The sequence below is a fragment of the Pongo abelii genome, chromosome 1, assembly GCF_028885655.2.
Source record: "Pongo abelii isolate AG06213 chromosome 1, NHGRI_mPonAbe1-v2.0_pri, whole genome shotgun sequence".
NCBI lineage: Eukaryota > Metazoa > Chordata > Mammalia > Primates > Hominidae > Pongo > Pongo abelii.
The window spans coordinates 13,263,664-13,283,856 of NC_071985.2; the positions used below are offsets into that span (position 1 = coordinate 13,263,664).

Genomic DNA, 20,193 nt, shown 5'->3' on the forward strand with positions numbered 1-20,193 from the left:
GTGGAGGTTCATGTTACCTAGTGGCAACTCCTGGCTTGAAAATCAGTTGCTATAACCCAGTAAAGACTGGGGTGTTATTTGTAATCACTGACACCCCTTCTTTGTACCCCTTATACTTGTATGAAAGTAATAACAGCTATGGTTTCTTGAAAGTATTATTTCAATGACCTTTATCCCCGATAACTAATGAACAAGATAGAACTATTTTTCCATTCCCCATCTTAAGATCGTCCACTGCCTCCCCTCTGCCTAAGTTCTAAGTTCATTAACACGGCTTCCTACCTTCATCTCTGACCACTCCCCCATCCTCATAGTCTCCAGTGACATACAATGACATCCTGTTCACTTTAAGCCACCGTCCAGCCTTCCTTTATACCTATGTGCCAGTCCCGCTACCTAAAAAGCCCTCATCCAGGATCCTTGTCTGACAAACTGCTATTAGTCCTTCAGGTGCCAGCTTCAAGCAATGTCACCTCCCCCAGGAACCCCTCCCTGTTCTCCCCAGGCTGGGGTTCCTCCTCCAGGCTCCCATAGGACCTGGAACTCAGTCTCAACTGTGGTTGGCTGTGGGCTCATGGAAAACTGGGCCTCGGCTTAGTCATTGTTACTGTCCTGGTTCCCAACGTGCAGCATGATGGATACCCACAGAGTGAGTAAATGGCATTTTTGAATTTGTCACTTTGAGTGTTGTTTATCTTATAAACAACAAGCATTTCACATTCCCATGTGGTTTCTTAAAGTGCAGGGATTGGACACCATGTGAAATAACATTGAGTGTTCAGAAAAACCTCATCTCACCTGCTTAGAAAAGAAAAAAAAATTAGAGGAGCTCTGTGTTTACTTCTAGATCTTGGAAGTCCAGAAGGTATTGCTGTTGATCACCTTGGCCGCAACATCTTCTGGACAGACTCTAACCTGGATCGAATAGAAGTGGCGAAGCTGGACGGCACGCAGCGCCGGGTGCTCTTTGAGACCGACCTGGTGAATCCCAGAGGCATTGTAACGGATTCCGTGAGAGGGTATCTTTGTGTAAATATGTGTGTGCATCTCTTTGATTTGCATCTGCCCTTTTAGAGATTCTCAGATGTGAGGCTTTAACTCCAGCATTGCTCTCCTGAAATTAATGAGTACGGGACGAAAGAGTCTACGGTTGGTGACTTGTAGATATCCACGGTACAACGCCAGAACACGTATTACAGTGTGGACTTGATACCATGTCCCACTTTCAGATCTTTTGCCAGGAGACTTTACAAGTTGGCATGCTCAGAAATTGGATATTTTCCACATGGCTTCAATGTGGATCAACACTCAGGTTATATCAACTCCAGAAGAGTAGCAGGGCGGCATAAATGGACTGCTGAGGCTGCTTTCTGGGGCAGACCCAGCCTGAACACCCTGGAGATCCCTTCCTGTGTGTTTCTTCGGCACATCCATGCTTTCTCTTCCTTCTTACTGCAAGCTCTACCTCTTACACAACAGGCTCTTAGCTCCTCGACACTGATTCCTTCCCTTTGAGACCACATCTCTGATTCTGTGGCCACTCAGCCACCTCCTTGAAGGCAGGTGCTTTGACCACAGCCCCTGCCAACATCTGCTTCTCGTCCTAGTCTGGTCCCCTGGGTCTGCTATGCTGTCCTCCATGTGGGCCTCATGCAGGGAATTCCATGTATTTATGCCAGTTATAGCATTTTACTTTGTTTTCTTTTGCTAACAGCTTCATTGAGATATTATAGGTCAGTTATGTTAAAGGGAACCAAATTTGTTAGTAACAGGATCATCAAACTCAAACGAGGAACCAAATCCAAGTGTCTTTACAAAAGAAAATGTGTTTATCACCTCTCGATCCTTTCAGGCGTTCTGTTTTCATGTCTGCCAATCACTTCATTGTAATTCTTTTCAAGTGTTTTTCATAAACTTTTTCTCATGCATCCTTATTATTTCTTTTCCTCTTTCCCCCCTTTTTCCTCCTCCAGGAACCTTTACTGGACAGACTGGAACAGAGATAACCCCAAGATTGAAACTTCCTACATGGACGGCACGAACCGGAGGATCCTTGTGCAGGATGACCTGGGCTTGCCCAATGGACTGACCTTCGATGTGTTCTCATCTCAGCTCTGCTGGGTGGATGCAGGTGATGGAAAGCTGGACACTGTCCAGGGCGGGTCTCAATCTCCTAAGTCAGGGGTGGGCAAACTAGGGCCCTGGGGTCAAATCTAACCAGCCATCTGTTTTTATGTAACCCAGAAGCTATGAATGGTTTTTACATTTTTAACTGATACATTAAATATATACTGGTACAAAATTGTATAGATACCTGCATACTGTCCTTGGTTTTGCCTCTTGGCCTGCAAAACCTGAAATAATTTACTATCTGGTGCTTTAAGAAAAAGTTGGCCACCCTCGTGTTGTAAGTGGCACTGCACAGAGCCTGGAGTCACCCTGATACCGATAAGCAATTCGCAACTTACATTACCCTGCCCTGGCTCGTGCCTCCCCAGCAGAAGCAACACAGGAGAGAGACAACTTCCCAGTTTTTAAGAGCAAGCCCCATGTGTTCTCTGGGATTTGTCATTGTAATGCTTAATTTCTCCCACTCTTGCCCTCATTACTCTTGTTTTTTTTTTGCACAAAGGGGCCATTTCTTGTGTGAACAATGAATGACTTGTTTCCACTCCACACAGGCACCAATCGGGCGGAATGCCTGAACCCCAGTCAGCCCAGCAGACGCAAGGTTCTCGAAGGGCTCCAGTATCCTTTTGCTGTGACAAGCTACGGGAAGAATCTGTATTTCACAGACTGGAAGATGTACGTCAGCTGTAGCCATGGGGGCTGCGTGGGCCTGCCCCTCCACCCACTGTCTCTGGGAGGCCAGGCCCTTCCCATCTGGCCTCTTGGCTTGACTTTTGAGCCTCCAGAAATGTCCCCTCTAGAGATGTCCCCTCTCCCTCATCCTTCTGGTTGTCAGGAGCCAAGAGAGGAGCATGAAGAAGGAGGGAGGACAAGGCCCTAGGGGACAGGAGGTGCCATTTATCATCCAGATGCTCCTGACTGTGTGGTTTCAAGTCTTTAAACCTGGACTTCCTCAGCACATCTGTTCTTTCTCCAGGAGCTGGCCCATGGTCACGTGGCCAGTGGGCTCCATGTCCACTTCATGTCGCTGCTTCATTATAGTTGTTAAACTGCAATATTCCCACGGCCTCTTCCTGACTATCCCTTCCTGCAAAAGGAGGGATTAAACTAAGAAGACAACTGGCCAGGGGCATCTGTCTAGAAAGCTCATTTCCCACCTGGGATTTAGAGTGGGAGGGGAGAGCTAGCTGGTCTTTACCCTTTTGTAAAAAGCCAGAGAAATGCAGGCTTGGCCCACCCCAGCGGAAGGAAGAGATGTCTAGGAAGAAGGCCATCATGTCTGTTTATGGCCTCCAGTTTATCCTCAAAATGACAAAGAGGCTGCCTTGTTTAGATAGATACAAGTTCAAGCCATCAGATGTGTTTTCATCTTCTGCCCTTTGGTGCTTTGTAGGAATTCTGTGGTTGCTCTAGATCTTGCAGTTTCCAGGGAGACGGACGCTTTCCAACCCCACAAGCAGACCCGGCTGTATGGCATCACCACGGCCCTGTCTCAGTGTCCCCAAGGTAACTCTCCTGTGCTGTTACTGTTGGGGTACCGGGGGCACCTGGAGGCTCAGAGCCCACACTCTGGCTGCTACCCGTATGGCCACTAGTAGACTTGTTTATGCCATAAGAGAGATCCAGTCCTTTGCATCCAGGGTCTTCATTAGCAGGTGGACCAGTTAAACAAACAGAAAATATTAGGTCATGAAGTTGTCAGGATGAGGAAAAGCATTGAGTTTTGGGCTGGATATAAAAGTATAGGGTCTTCAGGTTCCAAATAGTCAGGTTAGGATATTACAATGTTAGGATCTCTGCTCCTTTAAAAGTCCATCCATTTGGCCTAACAGCAATAACAATAATTAACAATAAGAATTGAAAACATATGTGTGGCACTTACTGTGAGCTACAAACTTTACATATATCGACTCACTTAGAGTTCTAAATACTTTGTATTTGTTAGTTCATGTAATCCTCATAGCAACCCTATGAGGTAGGTACTATTATTATGTTCATTTCATAAATAAGCAAACTGAAGCAACTTGCTCCAAGTCACACAGCTCATAGGGGCAAGTCCAGGCAGCCTGGCCCTGGAGTCTGTGCTATGCTGCCTCTTGAAGGCCTCTCCCCTCACCCACTTTCCTTCTCAGCTTCCCTCATCTTCTCCTGTCAGTGTGAAGCTAGGAGTGCAAGCTACATAAAAAGAACTTTGCACTTTAAAATTCCAATTCCATGTTATAATCAGAGCTGGAGAACTTCCCCTGAGATCTGTTTAATAGCCTTTGTAGAAAATCTGCATAACCCCCAAGTTGGGAATCAGTGTTTGTGTCTGTCTGGTTTAATGCTGATAAAACAAACAATGGATCAGCTCAGCTGACTGCCTAGCACAGTGTCCCCATTCTCCTGAAGCCTTCCTAGCATGGCTTCAAGGAAACTAAAAGGGGATCACACACAAGAAGGAGCCCACTATCTTAAATGGCTATGGAGTCAGGGCAGAGAGAGGGCTATTGAACTGATTTCTGCCTTTTCCAGGCCATAACTACTGCTCAGTGAACAATGGCGGCTGTACCCACCTCTGCTTGGCCACCCCAGGGAGCAGGACCTGCCGTTGCCCTGACAACACCTTGGGAGTTGACTGTATCGAACGGAAATGAAGACAAGAGTGCCTTATTTCCTTTCCAAGTATTTCACAGCAACACTCTACTTGAAGCAACTTGGTCCAGATTGAAAAGTGTCCTCTGGCTGAGTGGCCACTAGGCCCAGACCCAGCCTAGCCTGAGCCCCAACAACTTTTCCCTCACTGTTCCCCAAAACATGCACCCTAGACTTCTCTAATAGAAAAGTCTCCACCCCTACACAAGGACAGAACCCTCCACCCCTACCCCAACCCTCAGACAGACTTATACACCCCTGAGTGAGGATTACAGGCCCATTCCAGTGTCCTAGGACCTTTTCCCAATACTAGCCCCCCAGTGGTGAACAGAACCTCCCAAATTTGAGTTGCACCCTTCCCTGTGGCCTTATGAGCTCAGCCTCGCTTTGAGGTACCCACCATCCTGTCAGCTCCTTGACCTACGAGCCGGGGCCTGACTAGGAAAAGTTGGGAGTTAAGGAGGGAATTAGCATTCCTTAATGTTTTGTTTTGGTGCTCTGAATTTCTTCTTTATTATAGTCCTATAGTTTTACTCCTCAGTTCCTCACCATCATCACCTTGTCTAAGACCCCCATTATAATGTTCATGCTCTGCTTTTCCATCAAAACCTACCCTGTCCTAGAGATCTATGGGCATTTGGTGGATGATAATGAGCAGCCCCTCCCAGATAGAATGTCAATATTTGAGCAATAGGATATTGGCATTTGTTAGTTAAAGGCTTAAATCAAAAGACTGTCCAATGGTAGGAATTTCAAGGTGTAGGTCAGATATTTGAGAATAGGGGATTGCTTTGATGTGCCTTAAATTATACCAAAGATTACTAATTATTCCTCTTTGCCCAAAATACTTGCATCCAAGGTTCTAGTCTCTGTTGCTGTGCTGGTCTTTAGCCCCACTGCTGGCACCGATGTCCCTCCTTTTCATGGAGACCTATCTGAGGTACAGGATGGGGCTGGCACCAGATGATGTCCCACCACAGTCCCTCACCTCTGGCCCCCACATGACAGAACCAATTTACACTCAACCATGACCTCACCCCTCCTTGGTTTCTCCCTCGATCTGTGGCCCTTTTTGGATGTATTCTCATCTAACAACACAATCCGGAAAGACTTAATTGAATATTTATACTAATGGTTCATATCCTTTATTGCTCAATGATCTAATTAAAGGGATCATTGCCACATTTCATGTTTATATTTCTACAATTTGTTTAGAAAACATCTCCTGACCATATCAGTAGCTTGTGTTATCTTTTTATCAACTGCTTCCCAGAGTCCTAAAACAATAGAAATTTTGGATTGAAAAGTTCAGCATAAGGAGTTTGAGTCAGTAAAGGATGGGATAAAGGAGTCGAGAAGATTCAATGAAAAATATCACAAAAAAGAGATTGATCAACAAGAGAAATAAAAAAGCCCAAGAGGAAGTGGTAGGGGAAGGAATTTAAGAACAGCAATAAGTAAAACTCTTAAGTAACTCCAAAAAGAAAATGGTACATTTTGCCAAAGACCACTTATACTTGAGAACATGGAAGAATTTGCCTGATACTCTCTTTGGGGAAAAGAGTCTCTCCTCTTTTCCTCAAACCCCAGTACACTCAGCCTCTCCGCCCGCCTTCTCCTGACTTTGTCCTCACTTGCTTCTGCAGTACATTGGAACCTGAATTGAAAGAAAGCCTTCCTTGAATAATTGGAGTTTGTCTTGAGAGGCAAATATAGCCCCAAGAATCACAAGATTCGAGGACCATGTAGGTCTTTTACATAGCCCAAATCCATAAATTAGTCTCACTTTTTGTATTTATCGTTTCATATTAAACCCTCTATATCAAACGTTCATCATGATTTTGTATGATTTTTATAACTATTTTATTCATTTTATTAGATTTATTCTAAAATTTTTTAATGCTAAATTCTTAAACTGTGGAAACCACTGAAGGTGCTTATTAACTGTTCTCCCAGATTTGTACAAGTATTGGATGATTCCTTGAGTTTACAGCTGTACAAATAGTGTGGAAAATAAACTTTTTTGTTAAAAAGAAAATCTTCCTCTATCTTTTCTGAATGAAGAGATTGAATGTTGGGAGGTTGATTCACGACAGACAGACAGACAGCCACTTAATAATCTGCAAAACCTGTGGAACCCAGAAACTCTTATCCCAGTATTATGAGAGCTAGTATGTTTCTCAACCACAAAAAAAACTTAGGGGTTGTAATTTACCTAAAAATGAGTGCAGTGTCTCACACCTGTAATCCCAACACTTTAGGAGGCCAAGGTGGGTGGATCACTTGAGGCCAGGAGTTTGAGACCAGTTTGGGCAATACAGGGAGACTCCATCTCTGCAAAACATCAAAAAAAAAAAAAAATAGCTGGGCATGGTGGCACACACCTGTAGTCCCAACTACTCAGGAGGCTGATGTGGGAGGATTGTTTGAATCTGGGAGGCCAAGGCTGCAGTGAGCTATGATCATGCCACTGCACTCCAACCTGGGCAACAGAGTGAGACCCTATCTCAAAAACTTAAAAAAAAAAATAAAAAATAAATTATATTATAGATTTCAAGCCACCCTTTTGGATATTGTTTTCGTTGAGAAAATATATTCTACAAGCAGGCAATAGAAAAAGTTTTCTGATTCAGCTCTGGAGATAAGCTATGTTTTAATTCTCTTTTTACCTCCAGAAGGAAGAAAGATGCTTTCCTGGCACTGGCTATGGAGTGAGACCCCTGGTCTGTTCTAAGCTGCCACCAACAGGCAATGCCACTCATGCTGGCCCCTCGGTGGGATGAGAATGGCCTCTGACTTGGACAGAGTGAAGGGGGCTCAGAAGTTGCAGGAATGAGGTGTCCAGAGCTCAGTTGTTGCAGAGAAGGGAATTGGCACCATCAGTGGAGCCAGTATACAGCCTGCCAGTGTGAATTTCTTGAAAGAGACAACTTACATATGTTAGGGCTAAAACTTCCAGTGTTTTATGCTGGCCATAAAATCTGGTTACTCAAAGATGATATCAAGCTCCATGGTGGAGATAAGAAGCTCCTGGAATCTATCGCTCCATTAAAACAATTGAACTGGCAAGAGCTGTCTGATGCAACTATTTTGGAATTCGGGATCTTAGGGAACACTTGCAGCACCCAGGAGAAAGCCTGATGAGGAGGCTGGCAAGTTTTGGTCAATTTCAGCTCTTTACTTAGTGGTGACTACCACCGACCTTGATCAGCCCCAGGGCAGTCTGTTGTGGGGACAGCAGCTCAGGTACTTAGTGTGGCTTGCTGGAGCCAGGTTGGACAATAAAGACCCAGTTTTCCAAAAACCAAGATTGTGGGTTCTGATTACTGATTGCTGCTTTTGATCCTTGAGGGGCTAGCATATAGGGAAACATTTTCATGATACTGGGTTTGTCAAATATTTCTTGGATAGGATACCAAAAGCACCAGCAACAAAAGAAAAAAACAGGTAAGCTGGACTTCGTCAAAATTAACATTTTTGCATCAAAGGATACTATCAAGAGAGTAAAAAGACAACCCATGGAATGGGAGAAAATATTTGCAAACTCTATATGTGACAAGGAATTAATATTCAGACTATAACTACATTTCAACAACAACAAAAGCAAACAATTTAAAAATGAGTAAAGGATTTGAATAAACATTTATATGAAGAAGATATACAAATGGCCAATAAGCATATAAAAAGATGCTTAATATCATTAGTCATTAGGTAAACGCAAATAAAAACCACAATTTGACACCAGTTTACAGCATTAGGATGGCTTTTATCAAAAACAAAACAAAACAAAACAAGTACTGGAGAGCATCACATCTGGAAACTTTGTCCATTGCTGATGGGAATGAAAACAGACAGCTTGGTGGTTCCTCAAAAAGTTGAATATAGAATTACTATATGATCCAGCAGTTCCACTCCTAGGACTATACCCAAAATAATAGAAAACAAGGGCTGGAACAGATGCTTGTGCGTTACTGTTCATTGCAATATCATTCACTGTAGCCAAAAGATGGAAACAACCCAAGTGTCCATCAACAGATGAATGGATAAACAAAATACGTTATGTACATATAATGGAATATCATTGAGCCTAACAAATGAAATCCTGATACATGCTACAACATAGATGAACCGTCAGGACATTATGCTGTGGGAAATAAGCCAGACACAAACTAACAAGCAATATATATGCTTCCATTTATATGAGGTATCTAGAATGGACCAATTCATGGAGACTGAAAGTAGATCAAAGGTTACCGGGGGCTGTGGGGAGGTGGAATGGAAAGTTATTGCTCAACGGCTACAGAATTCTTACTTGGGAAAATGAAAAGTATTGGAAATAGATAGTGGTGACGGTTGCACAATATTGTGAACGTAATAAATGTCAGTGACTTGTACACTTAAAAATTATTAATGGCCAGGCACGGTGGCTCACGCCTGTAATCCCAGCACTTTGGGAGGCCAAGGCGGGTGGATCACAAGGTCAGGAGATCAAGACCATCCTGGCCAACATGGTGAAACCCCGTCTCTACTAAAATGTAAAAAATTAGCCAGGCGCAGTGGCGCGCACCTGTAGTCCCAGCTACTCCAGAGGCTGAAGTAGAGGAATCGCTTGAACCCGGGAGGCAGAGGTTGCAGTAAGTCGAGATCATGCCACTGCACTCCAGCCTGGCAACAGAGAAAGATTCTGTCTCAAAAAAAAAAATTATTAACATGGCAAATTTCATGATATATACATATTTTACAATTTTTAAAATTAATAATGTAATATACCCAAAACCACTGCAGGTACACTTTGGGTGAATTACATAGCATGTGAATTATATCTCAATAAAGCTGTTTTGGGTTGGCACAGTGACTCACATCTGTAATCTCAGCACTTTAGGAGGCTGAGGCAGGAGGACAACTTGAGGCCAGTAATTTGAGACCAGCCTGGGCAATATAGTGAGACCCCCATCTCTACAAAATCTTTTAGAAATTAGCCAGGTGTAGTGGCAAGTGCCTGTAGTCCTAGCTACTCGGGAGGCTGAGGCAGGAGGATTGCTTGAGCCCGGGAGTTTGAGGTTACAGTGAGCTATGATCATGCCGCTGCACTCCAGCCTGGGCCACAGAGCAAGACCCTGTCAAATAAATAAATAGGCTGTTTTTTAAAAATCACCGTAATTAAAAACAGAAACTCCTGGATACCTAAGGTTGGCAAAATGCTGATCGTTGTTGTGGCTGGCTGAATTCTAAAGATTTCAAGATTCTAATTTAGTACTGCTCTGAAGGGACTTTGCAGATGGAATTTAGATGACTAAGTAGCTGACGTTAAAACAGGGAAATTATCCTGGGTTAGCCAGGCAGGGCTTTAAAAACAGAGGAGGGAGGCAGAAGAGTCAGAGAGATAAGGCAGAAACAGAAAGCAGTAGAGGAGAGGGTGAAGGGGGAGAAGGACTGTTTACACTTCCCTTTAGGTTATAGTTCACTAGGCACAGAGAAACCTTTAGGCTGAACTTAAAATATGTGAGTAGCTTTAGGCTAAACTTGATTTAACAGGGAGAAACAGGACTTTGCAAAAATTCTTTTAGGGAGTGTACTATCGAGCACATTTGAAGACCACAGGTCTGGAAAGCGGGGAAGACGGGACCCAGAGTCCCCCGCAGCAGCGTCACGGCCCAGCTCTGGTTCTCAAGTTGGGCTGCTGTTTTTCCCTTTTTTCTCTTACAACGGAGAAAGCGTCTTTGCTCAGACAACATGGACTTAAGAGATGGAAGGGCCAAAAAGGCTCGAAAACAGGCTCGAAGAGTGGCTTCCTGCTAGCTAGAAGCTTAAGTGGGGACAGATGAGCTTAACCGGCAAGCCTGCGTGTGTGCTCTCCAGCCCCCGTGATTCAGTTTAAATCTGGGCGGGTCTCCTCAAAGACAGTTCCAGAATGGGCCACGTGAGGGCAGTAAGAGCCTCTCAATGCCTGTTTTTGGGGGAAGAGAGAAGTGAGGGCGGAGCGCGGGGAGTGTCCCAGGCCTGGCTACCCAGATAACTTCCCGAAAAGAAGCTATGCTCAGGCCTTCCCATCGTCCCACTGAAGAGCTTTCTTCATATTGGTGAGTTGCCCAACTGCTACCAAAAGAACTTCCCAATTATGGTCAAGCCTCTTCATCTAAATTCAGATTTCCACCAAATAGCCCAGCCCTTTTCCTCCCCAAGTCATCTCCTTACTCAATAAACATTTATAGACATTCATCACACGAGATCCCCAGCCGTAGGCTCAGCATCGTACACCGAGGTACGAATACACGGAAGTATTCCTGAGTGTATTCTGTGTATGCGAAAGTGCATACGTCTCTTCATGGACCAGGTTCTGAGTGAATCTAAGTGGAGAACACGGAATAGCAGGCTAATTCCAGAAAATGCAGGGCCTTTGCAAATAAGTGGGCATCTAGTCACTAAGCAGATAGTAATAACAGGTGGTGCTACATGATTGCTTCAAACCACTTTGTTAAGGGGATCAGAGAAGGCAGAAGGCTCAGGAGAGATAGTGCAGCTGGATGGAAATGGGAAAACTAACTCAGAATAACCTTATGCAGTAGAATTTATTGTGCCCATTGAGTAAGTCAGGAAACTGAGGGTTAAGGAGGTAAAGTAACTTGGCAAAGGTCATGCCGTCAGAGCAGAGTCCAGCTCCAGATTTGGTTTACTCTAAATACCCTCCCTCACCCCCCTTTTTAAGAAATACCTTAAATAAAAATTTATTTTTACTTTATCTTACATTATTATTTATTTGTATTCAGCACATTTTCATTTAGAAAGTTGGAAAATAAAGGCACGAAAAACAAATAACAGTAATTTCATTACTCAATAATGGCCTCATCACTACAATTTCTGTTTACAACAGAAATGTTGTAAACACACACACACACACGCACAATACTGTTACATATATTTTTGTAAGATATATATATAACAACAAATGCGATCCTGTTATACTTTTCTGTATTTTTGTTTTCCATTTAAATAAATGTGCATATGAACATTACTTTGATCAACTACATAATAGTATCATACTCTATTATATGGACAATAAACTCTCACCAATTCATTTATTGATGAAATTTTAGGGTATTTCTATGTGTTTTTTGATGTGATAAATAACAATAAACCAATAAACACCCACATACTAATATCAGTGTCCTTTTTTTTGTTTGTTTTTGAGAGTCATGCTCTGTTGCCCAGGCTGGAGTGCAGTGGTGCAATCTCAGCTCACTGCAACCTCTGCCTCCCGGGTTCAAGCGATTCTCCTGCCTCAGCCTCCCGAGCAGCTGCGACCACAGGCATGTGCCACCATGCCCAGCTAATTTTTTATATTTTTAGTAGGGATGGGGTTTCACCATGTTATCCAGGATGGTCTCAATCTCCTGACCTCATGATTCACCCGCCTCGGCCTCCCAAAGTGCTGGGATTACAGGCATGAGCCACCGCGCCTGACCCTCAGTGTCCTTATTAATATCTTTAGGATAAATTTCAACTCATGATTATTTAAAAATTTAAGACTTTCAATAGATACTCCCCAACTGCCTTGCAGAAAGTTTGTACCACTTTATACTCCCACCAGCAGGAGTGTTGGAGAGGTCCCGTTTACCTATATTTTTGCCTTTGCATAGTTTATTTTTTCATTTTTGCCAATTACATAGGTGGTGTTTGTTTATTAAAATTTACATTATTGGCTGGTTGCAGTGACTCACGCCTGTAATCCCAGCACTTTGGGAGGCCAACATGGAGGATTGCTTGAAGCCAGGAGTTTGAGGCCCAGCCTGGGAAACATAGTGAGGCTCTGTCTCTAAAAAGAAAAAAAAAATTACACTCTTTAAATTGTGGTAAACTTTTGAAATGCACACTAGCCACTTAAAGTTCTTTTGTCAATTGTCCTTCTAGTCCTCAGTTCTTTTTTCTAATTGGGAGAATCTCACTGATTTATAAGGGTCCTTTACATTTTAAAGCTAATTAACCTTTTGTTGTCTATTTTGCAAATAATATTCCCCAAGGGTTTTTTGTTGTTGTTGTTGTTTGTTTGTTTTTTGAGACAGGGTTTTGCTCTGTCGCCCAGGCTGGAGTGCAGTGGCGCGATCTTGGCTCACTGCAACCTCCATCTCCTGGGTTCAAGCTATTCTCCTGCCTCAGCCTCTCCAGCAGCTGGGATTACAGGCATGTGCCACCACACCTGGCTAAGTTTTGTATTTTTAGTAGAGATGCGGTTTCACCATGTTGGCCAGGCTGGTCTTCAACTCCTGACCTCATGATCTGCCAGCTTCGACCTCTCAAAAAGTGCTGGTAACAGGTGTGAGCCACCACGCCCGGCTTTTTTGTTGATTTTTTGTTCTGGGGGATTTGGGGACATATGGAAGGTTTTAATCTACATGTAGTCAATTCCTGCTCAGTATGAATTAGAACAAAAGTACCAGCCAAGAAGTCATGAGGCCGAGAATGTCCAGGCTCCACCCTGTGGCAGATGGTATTTTCCAAAATGGCCTCAACACAATCTCCCACCCCACATATTCTTACAATGATGTGTCGATGTGATATTGACATTCCTCTCACCAAGAACTAGGGCCTATGTCCCTCTCCTTGAATCTGGATGGGCCTATGACTATAGCAGAGGGGATGACATGTGGGTTCTGAGGCTGGGTCATACAAGGTGAAACAGCTTCAGCCCAGTCTTCTTGGGATTCTCTCCGGTTTTGTGATAGGAGGAAGCTCAGGCCACATGAAGAGGCCATGTGCCTGGGTTGGCAGCTCCAACTGTAGTCTCAGCCTACAGCAGACATCAATCACTAGACATGCAAACAAAGAGACCTCCCTGGTGACTCCAGCCCAAGCCACTGCCTGACAGCAGTCTCACAAGAACGGTCCAGGAGACCCCAGTCAATTTCAGACCATGAGAGAGAAAACAGGCTGAGCAGCCCTAATCCAGAATTTATAAAATCTGAAATACTCCAAATTTCAAAACTCTTCGAGTGCTGATACGATGCTCAAAGGTCATGCTCAAAGGAAATGAATATTGGCACATTTTGGATTTCTGATTTTTGGATCAGGGATGCTCAACTGATCCAAATATTTGCGTGAATATAACGCAAATATTCCAATATTTTTTAAAAATCCAAAATCTAAAACATTTCTGTTCCCAAGCATTTTGGGTGTTTTTTTTCATAGGTAATTGGGGAACAAGTGGTATTTGGTTACATGAGTAAGTTCCTTAGTGGTGATTTGTGGGATTTTGGTGCACTCATCACCCAAGCAGTATACACTGCACCATATTTGTAGTCTTTTATCCCTCACCCCCCTCCCACCCTTCCGCCCAAGCCCCCAAACCCATTGCATCATTCTTATGCCTTTGCATCCTCATAGCTTAGCTCCTAGATATCGGTGAGAATATACGATGTTTGGTTTTCCATTCCTGAGTTACTTCACTTAGAGTAATAGTCTCCAATCTTATCCAGATCACTGTGAATGCCATTAATTCATTCCTTTTTTTGGCTGAGTAGTATTCCATCAGATAGATAGATAGATAGATAGATAGATAGATAGATAGATAGATAGATAGATAATCTAGACAAGGATGCCCACTAGATATCTATCTATCTATCTATCATCTATCTATCTATCTCTCTCTCTCTCTCTCTCTCTATCTCACAGTTTCTCTGTCCACTTGTTGATTGGTGGGTATTTGGGTTGGTTCCACAATTTTGCAATTGTGAATTGTGCTGCTATAAACATGCGTGTGCAAGTATCTTTTTTGTATAATGACTTTTCCTCGGGGTAGATACCCAGTAGTAGGATTGCTGGATCCAATGGTAGTTCTACTTTTAGTTATTTAAGGAATCTCCACACAGTTTTCCATAGAGGCTGTACTAGTTTACATTCCCACCAGCAGTGTAGAAGTGTTCCCTGATCACCTCATCCACACCAACATCTACTGTTTTTTAATTTTTTTTTTTTTTTTTTTTTTGAGATGAAGTCTTGCTCTGTCACTCAGACTGGAGTGCGATGGTGCGATCTCGGCTCACTGCAACCTCTGCCTCCTGGGTTCAAGCAATTCTCTACCTCAGCCTCCCGAGTAGCTGGGATTACAGGCACCCGCCACCAGGCCTGGCTAATTTTTTTTATATTTTTAGTTGAGACGGGATTTCACCATCTTGGCTAGGCTGGTCTTGAACTCCTGACCTTGTGATCCACCCGCCTCAGCCACTCAAAGTGCTGAGATTACAGGCGTGAGCCACCGCGCCCAGCTGGTTTTTGATTTTTTGATTATGGCCATTCTTGCAGGAGTTAGGCGGTATCACATTGTGGCTTTCATTTGCATTTCCCTGATCGTTAGTGATGTTGAGCATTTTTTCATAAGTTTGTTGGTTATTTGTATATCTTCTGAGAATTGTCTATTGTCCTTAGCCACTTTTTGATGGGATTGTTTGTTTATTTCTTGCTGATATTGTTTGAGTTCATTGTAGATTCTGGATATTGGTCCTTTGTCAGATGTCTAGATTGTGAAGATTTTCTCCCACTCTGTGGATTGTCTGTTTACTCTGCTGACTGTTCCTTTTGCCGTGCAAAGCTCTTTAGTTTAATTAAGTCCCAGCTATTTATCTTTGTTTCTATTGCATTTGCTTTTGGGTTCTTGGTCATGAAATCCTTGCCTAAGCCAATGTCTAGAAGGGTTTTTTCAATGTTATGTTCTAGAATTTGTAAGGTTTCAGGTCTTAGATTTAAGTCCTTAGTCCATCTTGAGTGGATTTTTGTGTAAGGTGAGAGGTGAGGATCCAGTTTCATTCGCCTACAGGTGGCTACACAATTATCCCAGCACCAGTTGTTGAAAAGGGTGTCCTTTCCCCACTTTATGATTTTGTTTGCTTTTTTGAAGATCAGTTGGCTGTAAGTATTTGGGTTTATTTCTGGGTTCTCTATTCTGTTCCATTGGTCTATGTGCCTATTTTCATACCAGCGCCATGCTGTTTTGGTGACTACGGCCATGTAATTTGAAATCGGGTAGTGTGATGCCTCCAGATTTGTTCTTTTTGCTTAGTCTTCCTTTGGCTATGTGGGCTCTTTTTTGGTTCCATATGAATTTTAGGATTGTTTTTTCTAATTCTGTGAAGAATGATGGTGGTATTTTGATGGGGATTGCATTGAATTTGTAAATTGCTTTTGGTAGTGTGGTCATTTTCACAATATTGATTCTACCCGTCTATGACCATGGGATGTGTTTCCATTTGTTTGTGCCATCTATGATTTCTTTCAGCAGTGTTTTGTAGTTTTCCTTGTAGAGGTCTTTCACCTCCTTGGTTAGGTATATTCCTAAGTATTGTAATTTTTTGCAGCTATTGGAAAAGAGGTTAGGTTTTTTTATTTGATTCTCCAGTTGGTCGTTGTTGGTGTTAGAAAAGCTACTGATTTTTGTACATTAATCTTGTATCCGGAAACTTTGCTGAATTCTCTTATCAGTTGTAGGAGGTTTCTGGAGGAGTCTTTAGGGTTTTCTAGGTAAACGATCATATCGGCAGCAAACAGTGAAAGTTTGACTTCCTCTTTACTGACTTGGATGCCCTCTTGTCTGATTGCTCTGGCTAGGACTTCCAGTACTATGTTGAAGGGGAGTGGTGAGAGTGGGCATCCTTATCTTATTTTAATTCTCAGAGGGAATGCTTTCAACTTTTCCCCATTCGGTATTATGTTGGCTGTAGGTTTGTCATAGACGGCTTTTATCACATTAAGGTATGTCCCTTGTATGCCGATTTTGCTGAGAATTTTAATCATAAAGGATGCTGGATTTTGTTAAATGCTTTTTCTGCATCTATTGAGATGATCATGTGATTTTTGTTTTTAATCCTATTTATGTGGTGTATCACATTTATTGGCTTACGTATGTTAAACCATCCCTGCATCCCTGGTATAAAACCCACTTGATCATGGTGGATTATCTTTTTGATATGTTGTTGGATTTGGTTAGCTAGTGTTTTGTTAAGGATTTTAGCTTCTGTGTTTGTCAAGGATATCGGTCTGTAGTTTTCGTTTTTGGTTACGTCCTTTCCTGGTTTTGGTATTAGGGTGATGCTGGCTTCATATAATGAATTAGGGAGAGTTCCCTCTTTCTCTATCCTGTGGAATAGTGTCAAAAGGATTGGTGCCAATTCTTTAAATGTCTGGTAGAATTCTGCTGGGAATCCATCTGACGCTGGACTTTTTTTTGTTGTTGGTAATTTTTAAATTACCATTTCAATCTCACTGCTTGTTAGTGGTCTGTTCAGGGTATCTAATTCTTCCTGATTTAAGCTAGGAGGGTTGTATTTTTCCAGGAATGTATCCGTCTCTTCTAGACTTTCTAGTTTATGTCTGTAAATGTATTCATAGTAGCCTTGAATGATCTTTCGTATTTCGGTGGTGTCAGTTGTAATATCTCCTGTTTCGTTTCTTAATGAGGTTATTTGGATTTTCTCTCTTCTTTTCTTGGTTAATCTTGCTAATGGTCTATCAATTTTATTTATCTTTTCAAAGAACCAGCTTTTTGTTTCATGTATCTTTTGACTGTTTTGAATTTCAATTTGATTTAGTTCTGCTCTGATCTTGGTTATTTCCTTTCTTCTGCTGGATTTGGGTTTGCTTTGTCCTTGTTTCTCTAGTTCCTTGAGGTGTGACCTTAGAATGTTAGCTTGTGATCTTTCAGTCTTTTTGATGTAGGCGTTTAGGGCTATGAACTTTCCTCTTAAGACCGCCTTTGCTGTATCCCAGAGGTTTTGATTGGTTGTGTCATTATTGTCGTTCAGTTTGAAGAATTTTTAAATTTTCATCTTGATTTTGTTTTTGCCCCAATGATCATTCAGGAGAAGGTTATTTAATTTCCATGTATTTGCATGGTTTTGAAGGTTCCTTTTGGAGTTGATTTCCAGTTTTATTCCATTGTGATCTGACAGAGTGTTTGATATAATTTCAGTTTTCTTAAATTTATTGAGGCTCTTTGCTGCCTATCATAAGATCTATCTTGGAGAAAGTTCCATGCGCTTTTAATAGAATGTGTATTCTGCAGTTGTTGTACGAAATGTTCTATATATATCTGTTAAGTCCATTTATTCCAAGGTATAGTTTAAATCCATTGTTTCTTTGTTAACTTTCTGTCTTTACCTGTCTGGTGCTGTCAGTGGAGTATTGAAGTCCCCCACTATTATTGTGTTGCTGTTTGTCTCATTTCTTAGGTCTATTAGTAATTGTTTTATAAATTTGGGACCTCCAGTGTTAGGTGCATATATGTTTAGGATTGTGATATTTTCCTATTGGACAAGGCCTTTTATCAGTATAAAATGTTCCTCTTTGTCTCTTTTAACTGCTGTTGCTGTAAAGTTTTTGTCTGATATAAGAATAGCTACCCCTGCTCGCTTTTGTTGTCTTATTTGCATGAACTGCCTTTTTTTTTTTTTTTTTTTGAGACAGTCTCTCTCTGTTGCCCAGGCTGGAGTGCAGTGGTGCAATCTTGGTTCACTGCAACCTCTGCCTGCCGGGTTCAAGCAATTCTCCTGCCTCAGGCTCCTGAGTAGCTGGGACTACAGGCACGTGCCTCCATGCCCGGCTAATTTTTTGTATTTTTAGTAGAGACGGGGTTTCACCATGCTGGCCAGGTTGGTCTTGAACTCCTGACCTCATGATCCGCCCACCTCGGCCTCCCAAAGTGCTGGGTGGCATGAGCCACCAAGCCTGGCTGAAATGCCTTTTTCCACCCCTTTAAGTTTATGTGAGACGTGAGTCCTTACGTATTAGGTGAATCTCCTGAAGGCAGCAGATGGTTGGTGAGTTCTTGTCCGTTCTGTGGTTCTGTATCTTTTAGGTGGAGCACTTAGGCCATTTACATCCAATGTAACTATTGAGGTGTGAGGTACCATTGCATTCATCATGCTCTTTGTTGCCTGTGTACTTAGGTTTTTTTGGTTTTGGCTTTTGCTTTTTAACTTGCATGTTTGTTTTATAGGCCCTGTGTGATTTATGCTTTAAAGAGGTTCTGTTTTGATGTGTTTCCAGGATTTGTTACAAGATTTAGAGCTCCTTTTAGCAGTTCTTCTAGTGGTGGCTTGGTGATGGCGAATTGTCTCAGCATTGTTTGTCTAAAAACGACTGTATCTTTCCTTCATATATGATGCTTTGTGTTGCTAGATACGAAATTCTTGGCTGATAATTGTTTTGTTTGAGGAGGCTGAAGATAGGGCCCCAATCCCTTCTAGCTTGTAGGATTTCTGCTGAGAAATCTGCTGTTAATCTGATAGGTTTTCTTTTATAGGTTACCTGGTACTTCTGTCTCACAGCTCTTAAGATTCTTTCCTTCATCTTAACTTTGGATAACCTGATGACAATGTGCCTAGGCGAAGATCTTTTTGAGATGAATTTCCTAGGTGCTCTTTGTGCTTCTTGTATTTGGATGTCTAGGTCTCTAGCAAGGCCAGGGAAGTTTTCCTTGATTATTCCCTGAAATATGTTCTCCAAACTTTTAGATTTCTCTTCTTTCTTAGGAACACTGATTATTCTTAGGTTTAGTCATTTAACATAATCCCCGACTTCTTCGAGGCTTTGCTCATATTTTCTTATTCTTTTTTTCTTTATCTTTGTTGGATTGGGTTAATTCAAAAACTTTGTCTTTGAGCTCTGAATTTCTTTCTTCTATTTGTTCAATTCTATTGCTGAGACTTTCCAGAGCATTTTGCATTTCTGTAAATGTATGCAATGTTTCCTGAAGTTTTGATTGTTTTTTCTTTTTGCTATCTATTTCCTTGAATATTTCTCCCTTCACTTCCTGTATCATTTTTTGGATTTCCTTGCATTGGACTTCGCCTTTCTCTGGTACCTCCCTAATTAGCTTAGTAACTAAATACCTGTATTCTTTTTCAGGTAAATCAGGGATTTCTTCTGGGTTTGGATCCATTGCTGGTGAGCTAGTGTGATTTTTGGGGGGTGTTGAAGAGCCTTGTTTTGTCATATTACCAGGGTTGGTTTTCTGGTTCCTTCTCATTTGGGTAGGCTCTGTCAGAGGGAAGGTCTAGGGCTGAAGACTGTTGTTCAGATTCTTTTGTCCCACGAGGTGTTCCCTTGATGTAGTATCTCCTCCTTTTCCTATGGATGTGGCTTCCTGAGAGCTGAACTGCAGTGATTGTTGTCCCTCTTCTGGGTCTAGTCACCCAGCGTGTCTACCTGGCTCCAGGCCGGTATGGGGGGTTGTCTGCACAGAGTCCTGTGATGTGAACCATCTATGGGTCTCTCAGCCATGGATACCAGCACAGTACTTGGGGTGACTCCTGGGTCCTGCAGGAGAAGTCTGCTTCCTTCATTGGGTCTGTGGGTCCTCTCAGGATTCCTGGTTTGTTCTTGCAGTCATTCTGGAGCTAAAATTCATGATGTGAGCCTCCACACACTGCTCTGTCCATCCGA

General features: G+C 42.4%; 1 protein-coding gene across 1 annotated transcript in view; it reads left to right on the forward strand.

Annotated features, from left to right (window-relative positions):
- NID1 (nidogen 1) overlaps positions 1 to 6,802 on the forward strand; it is an 89,401-nt gene extending 82,599 nt beyond the window's left edge. Inside the window, exons 16-20 of the mRNA XM_024251211.3 lie at positions 848 to 1,019; positions 1,974 to 2,131; positions 2,682 to 2,805; positions 3,524 to 3,636; positions 4,645 to 6,802. Coding sequence (XP_024106979.2) covers positions 848 to 1,019; positions 1,974 to 2,131; positions 2,682 to 2,805; positions 3,524 to 3,636; positions 4,645 to 4,766 — 689 coding nt within the window. The 3' untranslated portion in view covers positions 4,767 to 6,802. The remainder of the gene's footprint in view (positions 1 to 847; positions 1,020 to 1,973; positions 2,132 to 2,681; positions 2,806 to 3,523; positions 3,637 to 4,644) is intronic.
- Positions 6,803 to 20,193: the final 13,391 nt, after the last annotated feature.